Source organism: Haematobia irritans, chromosome 2, assembly GCF_050003625.1.
Source record: "Haematobia irritans isolate KBUSLIRL chromosome 2, ASM5000362v1, whole genome shotgun sequence".
Taxonomy (NCBI): domain Eukaryota; kingdom Metazoa; phylum Arthropoda; class Insecta; order Diptera; family Muscidae; genus Haematobia; species Haematobia irritans.
Window position 1 is genome coordinate 108,274,116 of NC_134398.1, and position 21,904 is coordinate 108,296,019.

Below are 21,904 nucleotides of genomic sequence, written 5' to 3' on the forward strand. Positions count from 1 at the left end.
TTTTTACGAAGATATCCCTGATTCCAAGTTTTCCACTGGGGGCAGAACATAGATTCTACCATGGAAGCCAGGAACGGACTTCGTTCAAAATTCCGCTAATGGGACATCAAAGTGGAGGTCATTACCTACATTTTGATGTATGGCATGTGTTCCAACAGTGTTTTTTTTACGAAGATATCCCTGATTCCAAGTTTTCCACTGGGGGGCAGAACATAGATTCTATCATGGAAGCCAGGAACGGACTTCGTTCAAAATTCCGCTAATGGGACATCAAAGTGGAGGTCATTACCTACATTTTGATGTATGGCATGTGTTCCAACAGTGTTTTTTTTACGAAGATATCCCTGATTCCAAGTTTTCCACTGGGGGGGCAGAACATAGATTCTACCATGGAAGCCAGGAACGGACTTCGTTCAAAATTCCGCTAATGGGACATCAAAGTGGAGGTCATTACCTACATTTTGATGTATGGCATGTGTTCCAACAGTGTTTTTTACTGAAGATATCCCTGATTCCAAGTTTTCCACTGGGGGGCAGAACATAGATTCTACCATGGAAGGCAGGAACGGACTTCGTTCAAAATTCCGCTAATGGGACATCAAAGTGGAGGTCATTACCTACATTTTGATGTATGGCATGTGTTCCAACAGTGTTTTTTACCGAAGATATCCCTGATTCCAAATTTTCCACTGGGGGGCAGAACATAGATTCTACCATGGAAGCCAGGAACGGACTTCGTTCAAAATTCCGCTAATGGGACATCAAAGTGGAGGTCATTACCTACATTTTGATGTATGGCATGTGTTCCAACAGTGTTTTGTTACGAAGATATCCCTGATTCCAAGTTTTCCACTGGGGGGGCAGAACATAGATTCTACCATGGAAGCCAGGAACGGACTTCGTTCAAAATTCCGCTAATGGGACATCAAAGTGGAGGTCATTACCTACTAATTCATCTTCAACGCTAATTCAAATGACATTGTAAATTGCTTGCTTTTAACAAAAGCACGGACAAAAGTCCGTTTCTGGCTTCCATGGTAGAATCTAGCAAATGGCCCATAGTGGAAAACTTGGAATCTTGGATAACTTCGTCCAACAACACTGTTGGAACTTATGGCATACATCAATATGTAGGTAATGACTTCCACATAAGCAGAATTTTAAACGAAGTCCATTTCTGACTTCCATGGTAGAATCTAGCAAATGGCGCATAGTGGAAAACTTGGAATCCACAGTTGATAAATTCCGTACTATTTGCATTTTATATGGTTTTTGCAACTCTGTGTCACCCTGTTATTTCGGTGGTTGTTGTAATTTAAAAAGTTACCTACGTCGGTATCTTCACGTATGAGACCTGCGTGAAGATAACGATGTCGCTAACTTTCGATAACAGGTTTATCCAAAAAAATAACAGGGTGACACAGAGACGACCAAAACTGAATTAATATAAGACGGACAGACAGAATATTTAATGAAATTTATTTATTTCCGTGCATAAAAACAACGATTTATACACAGAATATGGTATAGAACACTTTTACCTACAATTTGGTACTCGTGGTCAGGACACTATTTCCCATGTGGAGTCCAGGAATGGACATCGTACGCAAAAGTGACAACGGATATTTATAGAGGGCATCAGTACCTACAATTTGGTATACCACATGTATCTGGGAAACGCCGAGTGTAGAACCAAATTTTCCAGAAACTGTTGGACGCACTGGTGGTCAGGACAGTATTTCAAACGTTAAAGCCAAAAATAAACATTAAACACGAAAAGGAAAACATAACTTAAAATGGGATTAATAACTTAAATTCTTTCGTATGTACAAAGATCATTTATTACATTTAATATCATGTTTTTCCTTTTCAATAATTATTGTGATGACATGTCGATCGTGCAAAGGGTACATATTTAAAGCACGTATTTCGTAAGTTATCTTGGTAACTCTGCTAAAAGTGTTATAACACATAACAAAATGGCGGACTGGTGTACAACAGATTCCATGGTATATGTGTGTAAGGTAGTTGCACTTAATGAGCTCATTACACATATTTTTGTTTTCATTACAAATGTAGATTATTAATTGCACATATATATACATATTTATATATATATATATAAATATTTATATATATATATAATAAATAATATATATATATATATATCTATATATATATATATATATATATATATATATATATATATATATATATATATATATATATAGAAAAAGTAATCGACAAAATAAATTGATTTTCAACTCGAACATAGTACCCACCTTTAACAGCAAAAATGTTACTACATACATATTTTAATAAAAAATCACCTTTAACGTTACTAATGAATATGTAATAGATTTTTATGGAATCAATAAAAATGTTTGTGCTAATTCATAGGTCGTTTGGAAGATTTTCCATGTTATTTACTACCACTACGACCGCCATAACTAACGCCTACTCTACCACATTGCGTTCGATTAAATTTATGTGCTTCTTCAGCAGAGCGTTCTTTGGTTTTAGCAAAAGGTTCTGCCATGGTCGGGAGCCAGATGGTGTATCCTGACCAGCTTCTTCAGGTATAGGAATTAATTCCGATGCTATGCCCCAATCGGATCGAGTTCTATAACTAAACATAGCACTGTTACTGTATTCTTCGATATTTCGGAACTGGAAATTGATGACATGGGTTATATCTTCTATGACCAGGTCACATGAGGCGATATCAGTTGCTATAAGATTGTTTACTTCACCAGAGATAATATCTGCAATAGCGAAATAGAATTTTTCATTCTCTTCAACAAATTCGATTGTTTGCTCGACCAAATCCAATGATACATCACGCACCGGTATGGGATTGTTCAAATAACCGTCGGTAAAACATCGGACACCTAGCACTTGTCAATGATATCTTCCGAATCTGAGGTTCAAAACCCATATCCAAAATACGATGAGCTTAATCTAAAAATATATAAGTAATAGTGGCTGTGTCAATAACATTCGCTCGTACAATTTAAACGATCAGGAGTGCAGATAATAATTTCCATACTACCTCCAACACATCCAATTAAATCATATTCCTGAATGAATTCTGTTGTTCCCTTCTTTCTCAATTTGCATGCCAATTCACGTTTTGGCGCCAAAACGCTATGACTGTGGAATATTTTGATGTACAACATAGCAAACAATAAAAACTCTAATATGTTTACCATTTCTGTTTGTGCTGTACCGTGAGATCTTCATTTTTAATAAAATAATAAATAAAATTATTTTATTATTCTAAATTTTGCACGACACAAACCAATCCATCGGAGTTGCCAAAACTTTCGAATTTCATTGTTACCACGTTTTCTTCATTAATGCATTTTTATTGAAAATAATTGAACCTTCACATTGAGCAAAATTCTCAATGTGATTTAAGGTGTCAAATATGGAAACCGGGATATCTTCGTCCAAAAACACTCTTGGAGCACATGGCGTACATCAAAATGTAGGTAATGACTTCCACTTTGATGTCCCATAACCAGAATTTTGAACGAAGATCCTTCCTAGCTTCCATGATAAAATCTATCTACTAACCCATAGTGGAAAAAATGTAATCCGGGATATCTTCGTCCAAAAACACTGTTGAAACTCACGACATATAACAAAATGTGGGTAATGACCTCCACTTTGATGTGCCATTAGCGGAATTTTGAACGAAGTCCGTTCCTGGCTTCCATGGTAGAATCCATGTTCTGCCCCCCGTGGAAAACTTGGAATCAGGGATATCTTCGTCCAAAAACACTGTTGGAACTCATGACATACATCAAAATGTAGGTAGTGACCTCCACATTGATGTCCCATTAGAGGAATTTTGAACGAAGTCCGTTCCTGGCTTCCATGGTAGAATCTATGTTCTGCCCCCCCAGTGGAAAACTTGGAATCAGGGATATCTTCGTCCATAAAAAATATTGGAACTCACGACATACATCAAAATGTAGGTAATGACCTCCACATTGATTTCCCATTTGCGGAATTTTGAACGAAGTCCGTTCCTGGCTTCCATGGTTGAATCTATGTTCTGTCCCCCAGTGGAAAACTTGGAATCAGGGATATCTTCGTTCAAAACCACTATTGGAACTCATGACATACATCAAAATGTAGGTAATGACCTCCACTTTGATTCCCATTAGCGGAATTTTGAACGAAGTCCGTTCGTTCAAAAACACTGTTGGAACACATGACATACAATGAAATGTAGGTAATGACCTCCACTTTGATGTCCCATTAGCGGAATTTTGAACGAAGTCCGTTCCTGGCTTCCATGGTAGAATCTATGTTCTGCCCATAGTGGAAAACTTGGAATCTTGGATAACTTCGTCCAGAAACACTGTTGGAACACATGGCATATATCAAAATATAGGCAATGACTTCCACTTTGATGTGACATAAGCAGAATTTTGAACGAAGTTCGATCCTGGATTCCATGGTAGAATCTAGCAAATGGCCCATAGTGAAAAACTTGGAATCTTGGATAACTTCGTCCAAAAACACTGCTGGAACACATGGCATATATCAAAATGTAGATAATGACTTCCACTTTGATGTGCCATAAGCAGAATTTTGAACGAAGTCCGTTCCTGGCTTCCATGGTAGAATCCAACAAATGACCCACAGTGCAAAACTTTGAATCCACGATAACTCCGTCCAAAAACACTGTTGGAACTCATGTCATACATCAATATGTAGGTAATGACTTCCACTTTGATGTGCCATAAGCAGAATTTTGATCGAAGTCCGTTCCTGGCTTCCATGGTAGAATTTAGTAAATGGCCCATAGTGGAAAATTTGGAATCCAGAATACCTTCGTCCAAAACCACTATTGGAACACATAGCATACATCAAAATGTAGGCAATGACTTCAACTTTGATGTGCCATAAGCAGAATTTTGAACGAAGTCCGTTTCTGGCTTCCATGGTAAAATCTAGCAAATGGCTATAGTGGAAAACTTGGAATCTTGGATAACTTCGTCCAAAAAAAGTGTTGGAACACACGACGTATATCAAACTGCAGGTAATGCCTTTCACTTTGATGTGCCATAAGCAGAATTTTGAACGAAGTCCGTTTCTGGCTTCCATGGTAAAATCTAGCAAATGGTCCATAGTGGAAAACTTGGAATCTTGGATAACTTCGTCCAAAAACACTGTTGGAACACATGGCATATATCAAAATGTAGGCAATGACTTCCACTTTGATGTGACATAAGCAGAATTTTGAACGAAGTTCGATCCTGGCTTCCATGGTAAAATCTAGCAAATGGCCCATAGTGGAAAACTTGGAATCTTGGATAACTTCGTCCAAAAACACTGTTGGAACACATGGCATATATCAAAATGTAGATAATGACTTCCACTTTGATGTGCCATAAGCAGAATTTTGAACGAAGTCCGTTCCTGGCTTCCATGGTAGAATCCAACAAATGACCCACAGTGGAAAACTTTGAATCCACGATAACTCCGTCCAAAAACACTGTTAGAACTCATGGCATACATCAATATGTAGGTAATGACTTCCACTTTGATGTGCTATAAGCAGAATTTTGATCGAAGTCCGTTCCTGGCTTCCATGGTAGAATTTAGTAAATGGCCCATAGTGGAAAATTTTGAATCCAGAATACCTTCGTCCAAAACCACTATTGGAACACATGGCATACATCAAAATGTAGGCAATGACTTCAACTTTGGTGTGCCATAAGCAGAATTTTGAACGAAGTCCGTTCCTGGCTTCCATGGTAAAATCTAGCAAATGGCCCATAGTGGAAAACTTGGAATCTTGGATAACTTCGTCCAAAAAAAGTGTTGGAACATACTACATATATCAAAATGTAGGGAATGACTTCCACTTTGATGTGCCATAACCAGAATTTTGAACGAAGTCCGTTTCTGGCTTCCATGGTAGAATCTAGCAAATGGCCCATAGTGGAAAATTTGTAATCCAGAATATCTTCGTCCAAAATCACTGTTAGAACACATGGCATATATCCAAATGTAGGTAATGAATTCCACTTTGATGTGCCATAAGCAGAATTTTGATTGAAGTCCGTTCCTGGCTTCCATGGTAGAATCTAGCAAATGGCCCATAGTGGTTAACTTGAAATCTTATATAACTCCGTCCAAAAACACTGTTGGAACACATGGCATATATCAAAATGTAGGTAATGACTTCCACTTTGATGTGCCATACGCGTAATTTTGAACGAAGTCCGTTTCTGACTTCCATGGTAGTATCTATGTTCTGCTCCCCCAGTGGAAAACTTGGATTCAGGGATATCTTCGTTCAAAAAAACTGTTGGAACACATGACATACATCAAAATGTAGGTAATGACCTCCACTTTGATGGCCTCTTAGCGAAATTTTGAACGAAGTCCGTTCCTGGCTTCCATGATAGAATCTATGTTCTGCCCCCAGTGGAAAACTTGGAATCAGGGATATTTTCGTTCAAAAACACTGTTGGAACACATGACATACATCAAAATGTAGGTAATGACCTCCACTTTGATGTCCCATTAGCGGAATTTTGAACGAAACTATTACTTTGGCCCCAGGATCGAAGTTGGTGCTTGAGGTTGTCCTCTTGTTCTACGAGGAAAGGGTTCTAATACTGGTTTAAATCACAGTTTAAAAAATTTGTGGTAGTAATACCTTCACATCTAAACATTAATAATTTTGTTAAACATAACTTTGTTCATTATATTCACTACATTTGTGGTCATATTTTGTTTTTCCATAATTTTTGTGGCCACCACAGTTGATAAATACCGAACTATTTGCATTTTATATGGTTTTTGCAACTCTGTGTCACCCTGTTATTTCGGTGGTTGTTGTAATTTAAAAAGTTACCTACGTCGGTATCTTCACGTATGAGACCTGCGTGAAGATAACGATGTCGCTAACTTTCGATAACAGGTTTATCCAAAAAAATAACAGGGTGACACAGAGACGACCAAAACTGAATTAATATAAGACGGACAGACAGAATATTTAATGAAATTTATTTATTTCCGTGCATAAAAACAACGATTTATACACAGAATATGGTATAGAACACTTTTACCTACAATTTGGTGTGCCACATGCGCCTGTTCAATGGTATTTAGCTTGGTTATTACTGGGTACTCGTGGTCAGGACACTATTTCCCATGTGGAGTCCAGGAATGGACATCGTACACAAAAGTGACAACGGATATCTATAGAGGGCATCAGTACCTACAATTTGGTATACCACATGTATCTGGGAAACGCAGAACCAAATTTTCCAGAAACTGTTGGACGCACTGGTGGTCAGGACAGTATTTCAAACGTTAAAGCCAAAAATAAACATTAAACACGAAAAGGAAAACATAACTTAAAATGGGATTAATAACTTAAATTCTTTCATATGTACAAAGATCATTTATTACATTTTTACAATTAATATCATGTTTTTCCTTTTCAATAATTATTGTGATGACATGTCGATCGTGCAAAGGGTACATATTTAAAGCCCGTATTTCGTAAGTTATCTTGGTAACTCTGGTAAAAGTGTTATAACACATAACAAAATGGCGGACTGGTGTATAACAGATTCCATGGTATATGTGTGTAAGGTAGTTGCACTTAATGAGCTCATTCATTACACATATTTTTGTTTTCATTAAAAATGTAGATTATTAATTGCACATATATATACATATATATATACACACACATATATATATATATATATATATATATATATATATATATATATATGTGTGTGTATATATATATATATATATATATATATATATATATATATATATATATATATATATATATATATATATATATATATATATATATATATATATATATATATATATATATATATATATATATATATATATATATATATATATATATATATATATGTATATATATATATATATATATACATATATATATATATATATATATATATATATATATATATATATATATATATATATATATATATATATATATATATATATATATATATATATATATATATATATATATATATATATATATATATATATATATATATATATATATATATATATATATATATATATATATATATATATATATATATATATATATATATATATATATATAAAGGGTGATTCTTTTGAGGTTAGGATTTTCATGCATTAGTATTTGACATTTCACGTGGGATTTCAGACATGGTGTCAAAGAGAAAGATGCTCAGTATGCTTTGACATTTCATCATGAATAGAACGAGCCACAACGTCGAATTTTCAGTGAATGGGCCCTAGAAAAGTTGGCAGAAAATCCGCTTTTTTATCGACAAATTTTGTTCAGCGATGAGGCTCATTTCTGGTTGAATGGCTACGTAAATAAGCAAAATTGCCGCATTTGGAGTGAAGAGCAACCAGAAGCCGTTCAAGAACTGCCCATGCATCCCGAAAAATGCACTGTTTGGTGTGGTTTGTACGCTGGTGGAATCATTGGACCGTATTTTTTCAAAGATGCTGTTGGACGCAACGTTACGGTGAATGGCGATCGCTATCGTTCGATGCTAACAAACTTTTTGTTGCCAAAAATGGAAGAACTGAACTTGGTTGACATGTGGTTTCAACAAGATGGCGCTACATGCCACACAGCTCGCGATTCTATGGCCATTTTGAGGGAAAACTTCGGAGAACAATTCATCTCAAGAAATGGACCGGTAAGTTGGCCACCAAGATCATGCGATTTGACGCCTTTAGACTATTTTTTGTGGGGCTACGTCAAGTCTAAAGTCTACAGAAATAAGCCAGCAACTATTCCAGCTTTGGAAGACAACATTTCCGAAGAAATTCGGGCTATTCCGGCCGAAATGCTCGAAAAAGTTGCCCAAAATTGGACTTTCCGAATGGACCACCTAAGACGCAGCCGCGGTCAACATTTAAATGAAATTATCTTCAAAAAGTAAATGTCATGGACCAATCTAACGTTTCAAATAAAGAACCGATGAGATTTTGCAAATTTTATGCGTTTTTTTTAAAAAAAAGTTATCAAGCTCTTAACAAATCACCCTTTATATATATATATATATATATATATATATATATATATATATATATATATATAAAGGGTGATTTGTTAAGAGCTTGATAACTTTTTTTTAAAAAAAAACGCATAAAATTTGCAAAATCTCATCGGTTCTTTATTTGAAACGTTAGATTGGTCCATGATATTTACTTTTTGAAGATAATTTCATTTAAATGTTGACCGCGGCTGCGTCTTAGGTGGTCCATTCGGAAAGTCCAATTTTGGGCAACTTTTTCGAGCATTTCGGCCGGAATAGCCCAAATTTCTTCGGAAATGTTGTCTTCCAAAGCTGGAATAGTTGCTGGCTTATTTCTGTAGACTTTAGACTTGACGTAGCCCCACAAAAAATAGTCTAAAGGCGTCAAATCGCATGATCTTGGTGGCCAACTTACCGGTCCATTTCTTGAGATGAATTGTTCTCCGAAGTTTTCCCTCAAAATGGCCATAGAATCGCGAGCTGTGTGGCATGTAGCGCCATCTTGTTGAAACCACATGTCAACCAAGTTCAGTTCTTCCATTTTTGGCTGTGAAGTTTCACAAAATATTGGGTATACGCTAGTATAGTATAGGATACTGTAGTAAGAACTATTTAATAAAAATCAATTTAAATCCAGTACGTTTGCATTTAAAACTCCAACATTGACATAGATTTTAAATTTCAATTTTATTGAATAGAAAAATTTGTTTTCAATAAGTTCAATTTCTGTGCTTGATTGCTTTAAAAAAAAAATACCAAAGAAGAAACAATCAAACTGGACTCATCATTAATAATATTAACAATAAAGCTTATTGGTGAGTTAAAATACGAAAACGGGATATATAAAATTATAAAATTTATATTTTTTACAGTCTCGCATAACTTGAAAAATAAGTTTATCAGCGGCTGTGGGTTTGTATCCCGCAGCCGTAGCACTTTTGAGAAATTTTAAATCAATTAGTACGAGACTCCGTATATCAATCGTATGGTGATTTAGATATTGTTGCTGGTTACAAAAAGGAATTTCGAAACTCGTGACGAAAATTTGATTGAAGGAAATCTTCCTCTCGTCACAATTAATTTGTGTTACTAACTGCTGCGAGCGTCAAGCAAGAGCTTATGTCCTAGTCCTCAGACCGGCTTATTGCATTGTCTAAAATTGGACCCCTAAATATAATATAATTGGAAATTTGGATGCTGGGTTTTATCTAGCTTAATTTATAGAAATTTCTTACTCCATTAGTCTTTAATATTCTAATTTTTTTATTTGAACCACGATATCAAGCGCTTGTCATCGTTGGATTATTATGTAAGTATTAATTAATTTATTATCATTAGAAGAGAATTTTGTACACATCATTAAATATTTTATTAATTCACATATCATTATAATATAATACTTAGTTTAGCTACTCATTTATAAAACCTAGAGACATAATTATCTTGACCGACACTTATTTTGAATGGATTTAAAATTGTAATACAATCGATTTTATCATGAAGTTCTAAATTCCTTTTGTTTAGTTTTCTCGAAAGTGAATATGTGGAAGGATAGTTTTGTGGGCTGCCAAAAGTGTACGGTGGTCAGCTGTGGCAGGAAGGGTCGTAAGACTACTAGAGGAACGTTGAGTAACACCATAATTTTCCTCAACTAAATAAAATAAATTCAGTTACGCGACGACACCTTAGTTCTTTTATTTTTTTTTTGTTTAAGCAGTTCGTGTCCTTCAAATTTGTTTAAGCTACCTAAAATCTTTTATGTTTTGTAACCGGACCCGGATATACCTTTTTAGGCAAGAACACCCCCCATTTTGAACTGAGCACGGCTGGTATAATAGGTAGCAAAGTCCAGAAAAAGGGTATGATCGGTCGGAGAGTGGGTCGTTACATAAATAAAATGGCGCCCAACGTGGGGCAACATCAGCGAGCTTGTCTTAATTTAGCGCAAACAAATAATATTCATATCGCCTTCGAAGGGTTAAAAAAAAAAAAAAAAAAAAAAAAAAAAAAAAAAAAAAACGAGCTGATATTCCCCAACATATTCATTACACGAACTGCATTTTCACATTAATTTTAATTTGATGGACTCAATTAATGAATTGCTGGATTATCGTTTCCTTTGATTGTATTGAAATTGATCCCAATCAGATTTTGAGCCTTTTCATTTTTTTTGTGTTTGTAGTAGAATCTGTAGTGATTTCTAATTCTGTAATATTACGAGATTTTACCTACGGTTTCCATTACAAATTTCTTTGATAATTTTGAGTTGGTTTAATCGGAACGGAGTTATTATGGATTGGTGTGGTTTAGTCTATGGAATTGGTAACCACATCCCATTATACGTCTGTTTCCACCCCTTTGTTGGTTAACACGTCAGTAACTGAATTTTAGCAAAATTACAAAACTATCTTATACAATTCATGAGTAGGGGAAACTTTAACATTATATCCGTGACATAGCGTATTACGTAAAATCAAAAAAAAAAAAAAACAACAAAAACAAAAACAAAAATACAATAATAAATAAATTAGTTAACTAAATAAAGAAAATGTCAATTTGTCCAACATGCCGTTGACAAGAAGCAATGAGAATTTGAATGAATTGGAGAGAGCAGAACGCAGAAATTGTAGCTTTGTAATTGATTTGAATACAGAACAAAGAACTCCAGATCGCGTTGGCGTAAGAACCAGATCTCAATCAAATAGAGGGGAACATCCTACTCAATCAACAGATCATACCAATGTCCAGGATGACCGAATTAGAGCTCTTATTAGAGAATCGATACAAAGTTTGAGAGAGGAAATTACCTCAGGGATAGTTAGGGAAATTCAGGCTAGTGGAATGAATCCCAGAAGAAATCAAGATTCTAGGGCTGAATCATCCCACATAACCTTGACAGGAAATTCTGAGACAGATAGAGTATCGAATATAATTCGAAATTGGAGGATAAAATTTAATGGTTTTTCTAGTACTAGTACTGTGGAGGAATTTATCTATAGAGTAAATGTACTCACTTCAAACAATCTTGGGGGTGATTTTGAAGTCTTAAGTAGACATGCACACCTATTGTTCGATGGAAAGGCTCTAGAATGGTACTGGAGATTCCATAGAAGACAAGAGAATATTGATTGGTTCTCTTTATCAAATGCATTAAAAGCGCAATACAAAACAGATTGTTCTGATTATGATATATTAGATGACATAAGAAAACGCAAACAAAAACATAATGAAGACATTGACGATTATTTAGAAATAATTTCTTCAATGACGGACAGACTTAGAGTGGCCATAATGGATGCTGATCTTTGCGAGATAATTTTGAAGAACTTGCGCCCGGAAATTAGACATGAATTACTGCATTTGGATATAAGTGGTGTCGCGCAACTTAGGAGAGAGGTGAGAAAGCATGAAAAATTTATGCGAGAAATTCACCAAAAAGAGACTAAGATATCTAAGGTTCGCATTGCTGAAGTAGAAGATTTAGATGATGGCCCAAAAGATAGTGAAGAAGAATTCGATATATGCGGAATAAATACTATAAAGTGTTGGAATTGTAATGAGATTGGACATACCTACATAGACTGCACCGGACCAAGGAAGGTTTTCTGTTATGGTTGCGGGATGCGAGATATGTACAAGCCATTATGTCCAAAATGTAACGGAAAGAATTCGGGAAACGGAAAGGCGGATGTCCGTTCGAAGCAAGCCGGACATCCGGCAGCACAATAACTGATAATACTCCAATAGATAGTCCCCAATTACAAACTAGTAAAACCCTGATTAGCACAGAAGATATAGACCAAATACCAAGTAGTGAAACCCTGATTAGACCATATCATTTGAAAATGTCCCAAAATACGCAAAGATATAATTACAATATAGGAGAAAATAGCAGGAAGAAACAAAGGTCTGCAAGGCGTATAAAAGAATACTATAGAAAATTAAGAATTTATAATTCTTATCGGTTGTCGTCTATAGAAAACAGAGGAGGTGACGGCAGACCCTACATAAGGATTAGCATTGATGGAAATTCCGTCTTCGCTCTGTTAGATAGCGGGGCCAACAAGAGTGTTTTGGGGGGAACTCTAAGTCAGACTGTTATTAAGAAACAGGAATTCCGAAAGTGTACAGGCAACGTAAAGACGGCAGATGGACAGAGGCAGAATGTACTAGGTTCAATCACAATGGATGTGACATTTCAAGATTGTACGAAGCCTTTTACATTTTTAATCGTTCCGAGCATACAACAAGAGGTTATATGTGGTATTGATTTTTGGGAGAAGTTTGGATTAGCGATTACTATACCAAATTGCATTAATGTCTTGGATACGGAGATAATAGATCCTGATAAGCTTGAACTTACCCAAGACCAGAAACGAAAATTAGAAAGTGTTGTAGCCACATTTCCCGATTCAGAAACCGAAGGGTTAGGATGTACCTCTCTTATTGAACATCGAATAGATACTGGGACAGCGAAACCAATTAAACAAAGGTACTATCCCATATCACCTGCAATTGAGAAGCAACTGGGTGGGGAATTGGATAGAATGATATCATTGGGTGTAATAGAGGTATCGCCGAATTCACCATGGTCATCACCAACGGTGGTGGTGGTCAAGCCCGGAAAAGTGAGGATGTGCCTGGATAGCCGGAAATTGAATTCTGTTACGGAAAAAGATGCGTATCCAATCCCTAATATAGATGGTATAATTTCAAGGTTGCCTCCAGTCTATTGCATATCAAAAATAGACTTAAAAGACGCCTTTTGGCAAATTAGACTGGAGGAGTCGTCGAAACAGAAAACTGCATTTACGGTTCCCAACAGGCCGTTGTATCAATTCACGCGGATGCCATTCGGTCTATGCAACGCTCCTCAGACGCTGTGTAGACTGATGGACATAGTAATTCCTTACCAATTGAAGACACACGTCTTCGTGTATTTAGATGACTTGTTGGTAGTCTCACAGAATTTTGAGCAACACTTGTCACATTTAATGGAAGTGTCGATGCAATTGAGAAAGGCGGGTCTCACGATAAATATTAAGAAAAGCAGTTTCGGGTTGAACAAAGTGAAATATTTAGGGTACGTAGTCGGAAATGGTACGTTAAGTGTGGATGAAGATAAGATAAAAGCAATTCGAGATTTTCCCGTCCCTAAAACTATTAAACAAGTCAGACGGTTCATTGGAATGACAAGCTGGTATCGGCGTTTCATACACGATTTTTCTGCTATTGCATGTCCATTGACCGAGCTGTTGTCAAAAAAGACACGGTTTCAATGGAACCCGGATGTCCAAAAAGCTTTTGATGCTCTGAAAGAACGGCTGACTTCAGCTCCCGTCTTAATTCACCCAAACTACAACAAGCCTTTTATTATACAATGCGATGCAAGCACAATTGGCTTAGGCGCGGTATTGGCACAGGAGGACGAAGAAGGTAATGAAAGGCCCATAGCCTACATGTCGCACAAATTAAATAAGAGCCAACGAAACTACTCGATAACAGAGCTGGAGTGTTTTTCGGTATTAATGGCAATTAAGAAATTTAGGCCATACGTGGAAGGACAGGAGTTCAAGATCATAACAGACCATGCAAGTCTTAAGTGGCTTATGTCACAAAAAGACTTAAGCGGTCGTTTAGCAAGGTGGTCCTTGAAGTTACAAGGTTTCGTATTCAAAATCGAGCACCGACGCGGCGTGCATAATGTTGTACCAGATGCATTATCTCGAGTATACGAGAAGGATAACGAAATCGAGGTTTCCGAATTAGAGACTAGCCCTACTATTGATTTAACTTCCAGAGAATTTCTGTCCAACGAGTACATAAAATTAAGACAAGAATACGAAAAAGCAGCATTGCCCGATTTTAAAGTCATAGATGGATATATATACAAACGTACGGGATTTTCACAAGGTGTTACAGATGAATCGGATATCTGGAAACTGGTAATTCCTAGTGGGCTGAGAGAAACGGCAATTTATTCAGCACATAATATTCCGAAGTCGGGTCATGCAGGTATCGCAAGGACGATAGAGCGGATAAAACGATTCTTTTATTGGCCAGGGTTGGTAAGCGATGTAAAAAGATATGTTATGCAGTGTGAGCTTTGTAGAACGTCAAAAGCCCCTACAATCGGAATGAAACCGCCCATGGGTCGAATGACCGAATCTGTAAGACCATTTCAAAGATTGTACGTAGATATAATTGGACCCCTCACACGAACTAAAACTGGTAATGTAGCAATTTTAGTAATTCTAGACCACTTTACAAAATTCTGTTTCTTGAAAGCATTAAGGAACATGACCGTGAAACCAATTATAGAGTATTTGACCAAAGAGATATTTTGTTGTTACGGAGTGCCTGAAGTTGTGGTGACAGATAATGGTTCTCAATTTACCAGTAATGAATTTAATGCGTTATTAACTAGACATGGAGTTCAACACATTTTGACGGCATTGTATAGCCCACAATCCAATGCAAGTGAACGCACAAACCGTGTTATAAACGAGGCTTTGCGTAGTTTTGTAAGAAACGATCAAAGGGAGTGGGATATCTATGTACCTAGCATAAATTGTTCGCTTCGAAATAGCTTCCACCAGAGTATAGGAAAGACACCATATCAAGCCGTATTCGGACAACATATGTTGAACCATGGAGACGATTACAAGATATTGCGAAAATTGGAACTGCTAGCTGAAGGAGATGCCCAAATCGAACGCCAAGATCAGTTCCAACTTATCAGGGACTCAGTAAGAAAATGTATGAGGGATGCGTATGATAGAAATTGCCGTAGTTATAATTTGAGGTCCCGGGCTAAAAACTTCGAAATTGGACAAGTTGTATATAGACGGAACTTTAAGCATAGCTCTAAGGCGGATCAATTTAGTGCCAAATTAGCCCCTGTAGGTGTAAAGGCTGTCGTAAATAGAAAACTAGGCACTGTTTACTATGAGTTAGAAGACGTCGATAGTGGGAACAAAGGAACATACCATGCAAAAGACATATGGACGTAACTTAGTAGCGGTTGGGTCTCACATTTTTTTCGGGAGGGGTATGTGTGGGATAGTTTTGTGAAGTTTCACAAAATATTGGGTATACGCTAGTATAGTATAGGATACTGTAGTAAGAACTATTTAATAAAAATCAATTTAAATCCAGTACGTTTGCATTTAAAACTCCAACATTGACATAGATTTTAAATTTCAATTTTATTGAATAGAAAAATTTGTTTTCAATTTCAGTTCTTGATTGCTTTAAAAAAAAAATACCAAAGAAGAAACAATCAAACTGGACTCATCATTAATAATATTAACAATAAAGCTTATTGGTGAGTTAAAATACGAAAACGGGATATATAAAATTATAAAATTTATATTTTTTACAGTCTCGCATAACTTGAAAAATAAGTTTATCAGCGGCTGTGGGTTTGTATCCCGCAGCCGTAGCACTTTTGAGAAATTTTAAATCAATTAGTACGAGACTCCGTATATCAATCGTATGGTGATTTAGATATTGTTGCTGGTTACAAAAAGGAATTTCGAAACTCGTGACGAAAATTTGATTGAAGGAAATCTTCCTCTCGTCACAATTAATTTGTGTTACTAACTGCTGCGAGCGTCAAGCAAGAGCTTATGTCCTAGTCCTCAGACCGGCTTATTGCATTGTCTAAAATTGGACCCCTAAATATAATATAATTGGAAATTTGGATGCTGGGTTTTATCTAGCTTAACTTATAGAAATTTCTTACTCCATTAGTCTTTAATATTCTAATTTTTTTATTTGAACCACGATATCAAGCGCTTGTCATCGTTGGATTATTATGTAAGTATTAATTAATTTATTATCATTAGAAGAGAATTTTGTACACATCATTAAATATTTTATTAATTCACATATCATTATAATATAATACTTAGTTTAGCTACTCATTTATAAAACCTAGAGACATAATTATCTTGACCGACACTTATTTTGAATGGATTTAAAATTGTAATACAATCGATTTTATCATGAAGTTCTAAATTCCTTTTGTTTAGTTTTCTCGAAAGTGAATATGTGGAAGGATAGTTTTGTGGGCTGCCAAAAGTGTACGGTGGTCAGCTGTGGCAGGAAGGGTCGTAAGACTACTAGAGGAACGTTGAGTAACACCATAATTTTCCTCAACTAAATAAAATAAATTCAGTTACGCGACGACACCTTAGTTCTTTTATTTTTTTTTTGTTTAAGCAGTTCGTGTCCTTCAAATTTGTTTAAGCTACCTAAAATCTTTTATGTTTTGTAACCGGACCCGGATATACCTTTTTAGGCAAGAACACCCCCCATTTTGAACTGAGCACGGCTGGTATAATAGGTAGCAAAGTCCAGAAAAAGGGTATGATCGGTCGGAGAGTGGGTCGTTACATGGCAACAAAAAGTTTGTTAGCATCGAACGATAGCGATCGCCATTCACCGTAACGTTGCGTCCAACAGCATCTTTGAAAAAATACGGTCCAATGATTCCACCAGCGTACAAACCACACCAAACAGTGCATTTTTCGGGATGCATGGGCAGTTCTTGAACGGCTTCTGGTTGCTCTTCACTCCAAATGCGGCAATTTTGCTTATTTACGTAGCCATTCAACCAGAAATGAGCCTCATCGCTGAACAAAATTTGTCGATAAAAAAGCGGATTTTCTGCCACTGATTTTGGTAATAAAATTCAATGATTTGCAAGCGTTGCTCGTTAGTAAGTCTATTCATGATGAAATGTCAAAGCATACTGAGCATCTTTCTCTTTGATGATTTGGTGATTCTTTTGAGGTTAGGATTTTCATGCATTAGTATTTGACAGATCACGTGGGATTTCAGACATGGTGTCAAAGAGAAAGATGCTCAGTATGCTTTGACATTTCATCATGAATAGACTTACGATCTGCCACAACGTCGAATTTTCAGTGAATGGGCCCTAGAAAAGTTGGCAGAAAATCCGCTTTTTTATCGACAAATTTTGTTCAGCGATGAGGCTCATTTCTGGTTGAATGGCTACGTAAATAAGCAAAATTGCCGCATTTGGAGTGAAGAGCAACCAGAAGCCGTTCAAGAACTGCCCATGCATCCCGAAAAATGCACTGTTTGGTGTGGTTTGTACGCTGGTGGAATCATTGGACCGTATTTTTTCAAAGATGCTGTTGGACGCAACGTTACGGTGAATGGCGATCGCTATCGTTCGATGCTAACAAACTTTTTGTTCCCAAAAATAGAAGAACTGAACTTGGTTGACATGTGGTTTCAACAAGATGGCGCTACATGCCACACAGCTCGCGATTCTATGGCCATTTTGAGGGAAAACTTCGGAGAACAATTCATCTCAAGAAATGGACCGGTAAGTTGGCCACCAAGATCATGCGATTTGACGCCTTTAGACTATTTTTTGTGGGGCTACGTCAAGTCTAAAGTCCACAGAAATAAGCCAGCAACTATTCCAGCTTTGGAAGACAACATTTCCGAAGAAATTCGGGCTATTCCGGCCGAAATGCTCGAAAAAGTTGCCCAAAATTGGACTTTCCGAATGGACCACCTAAGACGCAGCCGCGGTCAACATTTAAATGAAATTATCTTCAAAAAGTAAATGTCATGGACCAATCTAACGTTTCAAATAAAGAACCGATGAGATTTTGCAAATTTTATGCGTTTTTTTTTAAAAAAAAGTTATCAAGCTCTTAACAAATCACCCTTTATATATATATACGCAATTCGGAAAACATTATTATGGGAGCTATATCTACTCTTTAACGATTTCAATCAAATTTAGCCCTCTTGTTGTTTGGTGGGACTCACGTACACTCACAAAAATAAACTTTGTACTCAAGCACGAAAATGTCGTGACTCACGAATAATCATGGTGTTTGACACCATGAGCGTTTTATGGCCGTGAGCGGGATTTTTTTGTGAGCGTATTTTAAAATTCGTTCTTCACGCACACTCACGAAGAAATTATATTCGTGACTCACGCTCACACACGACAGTTGGTTTGTTAATCACACTCACGCCGTTGCCATTAGTGTGACTCATGCGTGATTCACGAAAATTTTCGTGAGTCACGTCAATATCGTGTCAGTGTACACCTTCCGATATGACTTCTACGGGCATAATAGGCGCAAATATCGCAAATTGCCTGAAACTAGAAGTAAAATTGCTAAATTTTACTTTTAATACGTAATTCGATAAAAAATCTGCCGAATTAAGATCGATAATATTCTTGAACACTCTAGAATTCAAAGGAAAATGCTTCTTATAAAATTGCAAATTCTAAATTCAGCTTGGTTAGCCACAGAACTTTAACATATATATGAAATATGTCTCATTACACTGAAAAAAAGCATGCCAGGTTCCAAAGATTTTGTCTTTACTTTAAAAATGTTGGTATTGATTCCGAGCCAAAGAAGCGGAGAATACAAGTAAGGATACTTTTAAGACACAATACTCTTTTAAATTTGGGTTTTTGTGTCCTTGCTTCTAGGAAGCAAATTTTAATTTTTCGCTTTTTCAGCTTTTTTATTCATATACTACCAAAGACCTTTAAAAATGAGTTGATGACAATTTTATTTTCCAAATTAAGACTCGACTTCCAGTAGAAATTATGCAATGTTTCAAGTAAAAAATGTCTTTAAAATAAAGTGTTGAAAAACATGTCCTATATTTGAACGAGTTTTTGCTTTGTAGACAAGATACAAAAAGGCCACAAATTTAAAGACAATTTTATTAAGTTTAAAGAATTTTTCCGAATTATTAAAGTCAAGTTGACCTTAGCCCAAACATTTTTTTTAAGTGAAATCACTGAATTATAAGGACAATACGACTTTATTGAAAAGTTTATCGACTTTTGGACAAGGAAAAAAACTTATTAGAGAAATGCGACTTCTGTGCTAAGCAAAATTTGCATTAGTATTCTAAAGACATGAAATCTTTGACCTCACGACAATATTTTTTTCAGTGTATATAGAAATTAATTATTATATGTGATCCTTGGCCGTTTGTACGACACACTAAAAGTGAGTCAAAAGTAATTCACCGCGCATGGGGGGAAGACCAATGACCTATTTTGCACTTTATCTTCTACAATAACAAACAATTTAGAAATATTAACTAGAATTTAGAAATATTCAAAAAATTTAAGATTTCGGCCGGACGGAGGATCGAACCACGTACCATCAGTTTACAAAATGAATGAATTAGCCATCGGGCCACACTACCAACATGGTTAATGCCAACCAAATATGGTTTACCATTGTTTACCATTCATACATAATTATGTGTATTTGTACACAAATAAAGGGTGATTTGTTAAGAGCTTGATAACTTTAAAAAAAAAAAACGCATAAAATTTGCAAAATCTCATCGGTTCTTTATTTGAAACGTTAGATTGGTCCATGACATTTACTTTTTGAAGATAATTTCATTTAAATGTTGACCGCGGCTGCGTCTTAGGTGGTCCATTCGGAAAGTCCAATTTTGGGCAACTTTTTCGAGCATTTCGGCCGGAATAGCCCGAATTTCTTCGGAAATGTTGTCTTCCAAAACTGGAATAGTTGCTGGCTTATTTCTGTAGACTTTAGACTTGACGTAGCCCCAAAAAAATAGTCTAAAGGCGTCAAATCGCATGATCTTGGTGGCCAACTTACCGGTCCATTTCTTGAGATGAATTGTTCTCCGAAGTTTTCCCTCAAAATGGCCATAGAATCGCGAGCTGTGTGGCATGTAGCGCCATCTTGTTGAAACCACATGTCAACCAAGTTCAGTTCTTCCATTTTTGGCAACAAAAAGTTTGTTAGCATCGAACGATAGCGATCGCCATTCACCGTAACGTTGCGTCCAACAGCATCTTTGAAAAAATACGGTCCAATGATTCCACCAGCGTACAAACCACACCAAACAGTGAATTTTTCGGGATGCATGGGCAGTTCTTGAACGGCTTCTAGTTGCTCTTCACTCCAAATGCGGCAATTTTGCTTATTTACGTAGCCATTCAACCAGAAATGAGCCTCATCGCTGAACAAAATTTGTCGATAAAAAAGCGGATTTCGGATGTACGGAATTTGAGGAAGATCGGTTGATATACACGCCAATTATGACCAGATCGGTGAAAAATATATATGGCAGCTATATCTAAATCTGAACCGATTTTTTCCAAAATCAATAGGGATCGTCTTTGAGCCGAAACAGGACCCTATACAAAATTTTAGGACAATCGGAGTAAAACTGCGAGCTGTACTTTGCACACAAAAATACATCAACAGACAGACAGACAGACGGACGTCGCTAAATCGACTCAGAATTTAATTCTAAGACGATCGGTATACTAAACGATGGGTCTCAGACTTTTCCTTCTTGGCGTTACATACAAATGCACAAACTTATTATACCCTGTACCACAGTAGTGGTGAAGGGTATATATATGGGAAACATTTAAATCTGAAGCAATCTTAAGGAAATTTCGCAAAAGTTTATTTATGATTTATCGCTCGATATATATGTATTAGAAGTTTAAGAAAATTAGAGTCATTTTTTCAACTATTCGACTAAGCAGTGGCGATTTTACACGGAAAATGTTGTTATTTTGACCATTTTTGTCGAAATCAGAAAAACATATATATGGGAGCTATATCTAAATCTGAACCGATTTCAACCAAATTTGGCACGCATAGCAACAATGCTAATTCTACTCCCTGTGCAAAATTTCAACTAAATCGGAGCAAAAAATTAGCCTCTGTTGTCATATGAGTGTAAATCGGGCGAAAGCTATATATGGGAGCTATATCTAAATCTGAACCGATTTCAACCAAATTTGG

The 21,904-nt window shown here is 36.2% G+C and overlaps 1 protein-coding gene across 1 annotated transcript in view; it reads right to left on the reverse strand.

The window, feature by feature from the left end:
* Positions 1-2,331: 2,331 nt before the first annotated feature.
* The window catches only part of LOC142226008 (putative ATP-dependent RNA helicase DDX43), a 505,423-nt gene continuing 485,850 nt past the window's right edge, over positions 2,332-21,904 (reverse strand). The window contains exons 3-4 of the mRNA XM_075295867.1: positions 2,848-2,961; positions 2,332-2,765 (exon numbers count right to left, since the gene is read on the reverse strand). Coding sequence (XP_075151982.1) covers positions 2,458-2,765; positions 2,848-2,938 — 399 coding nt within the window. The 5' untranslated portion in view covers positions 2,939-2,961 and the 3' untranslated portion in view covers positions 2,332-2,457. The remainder of the gene's footprint in view (positions 2,766-2,847; positions 2,962-21,904) is intronic.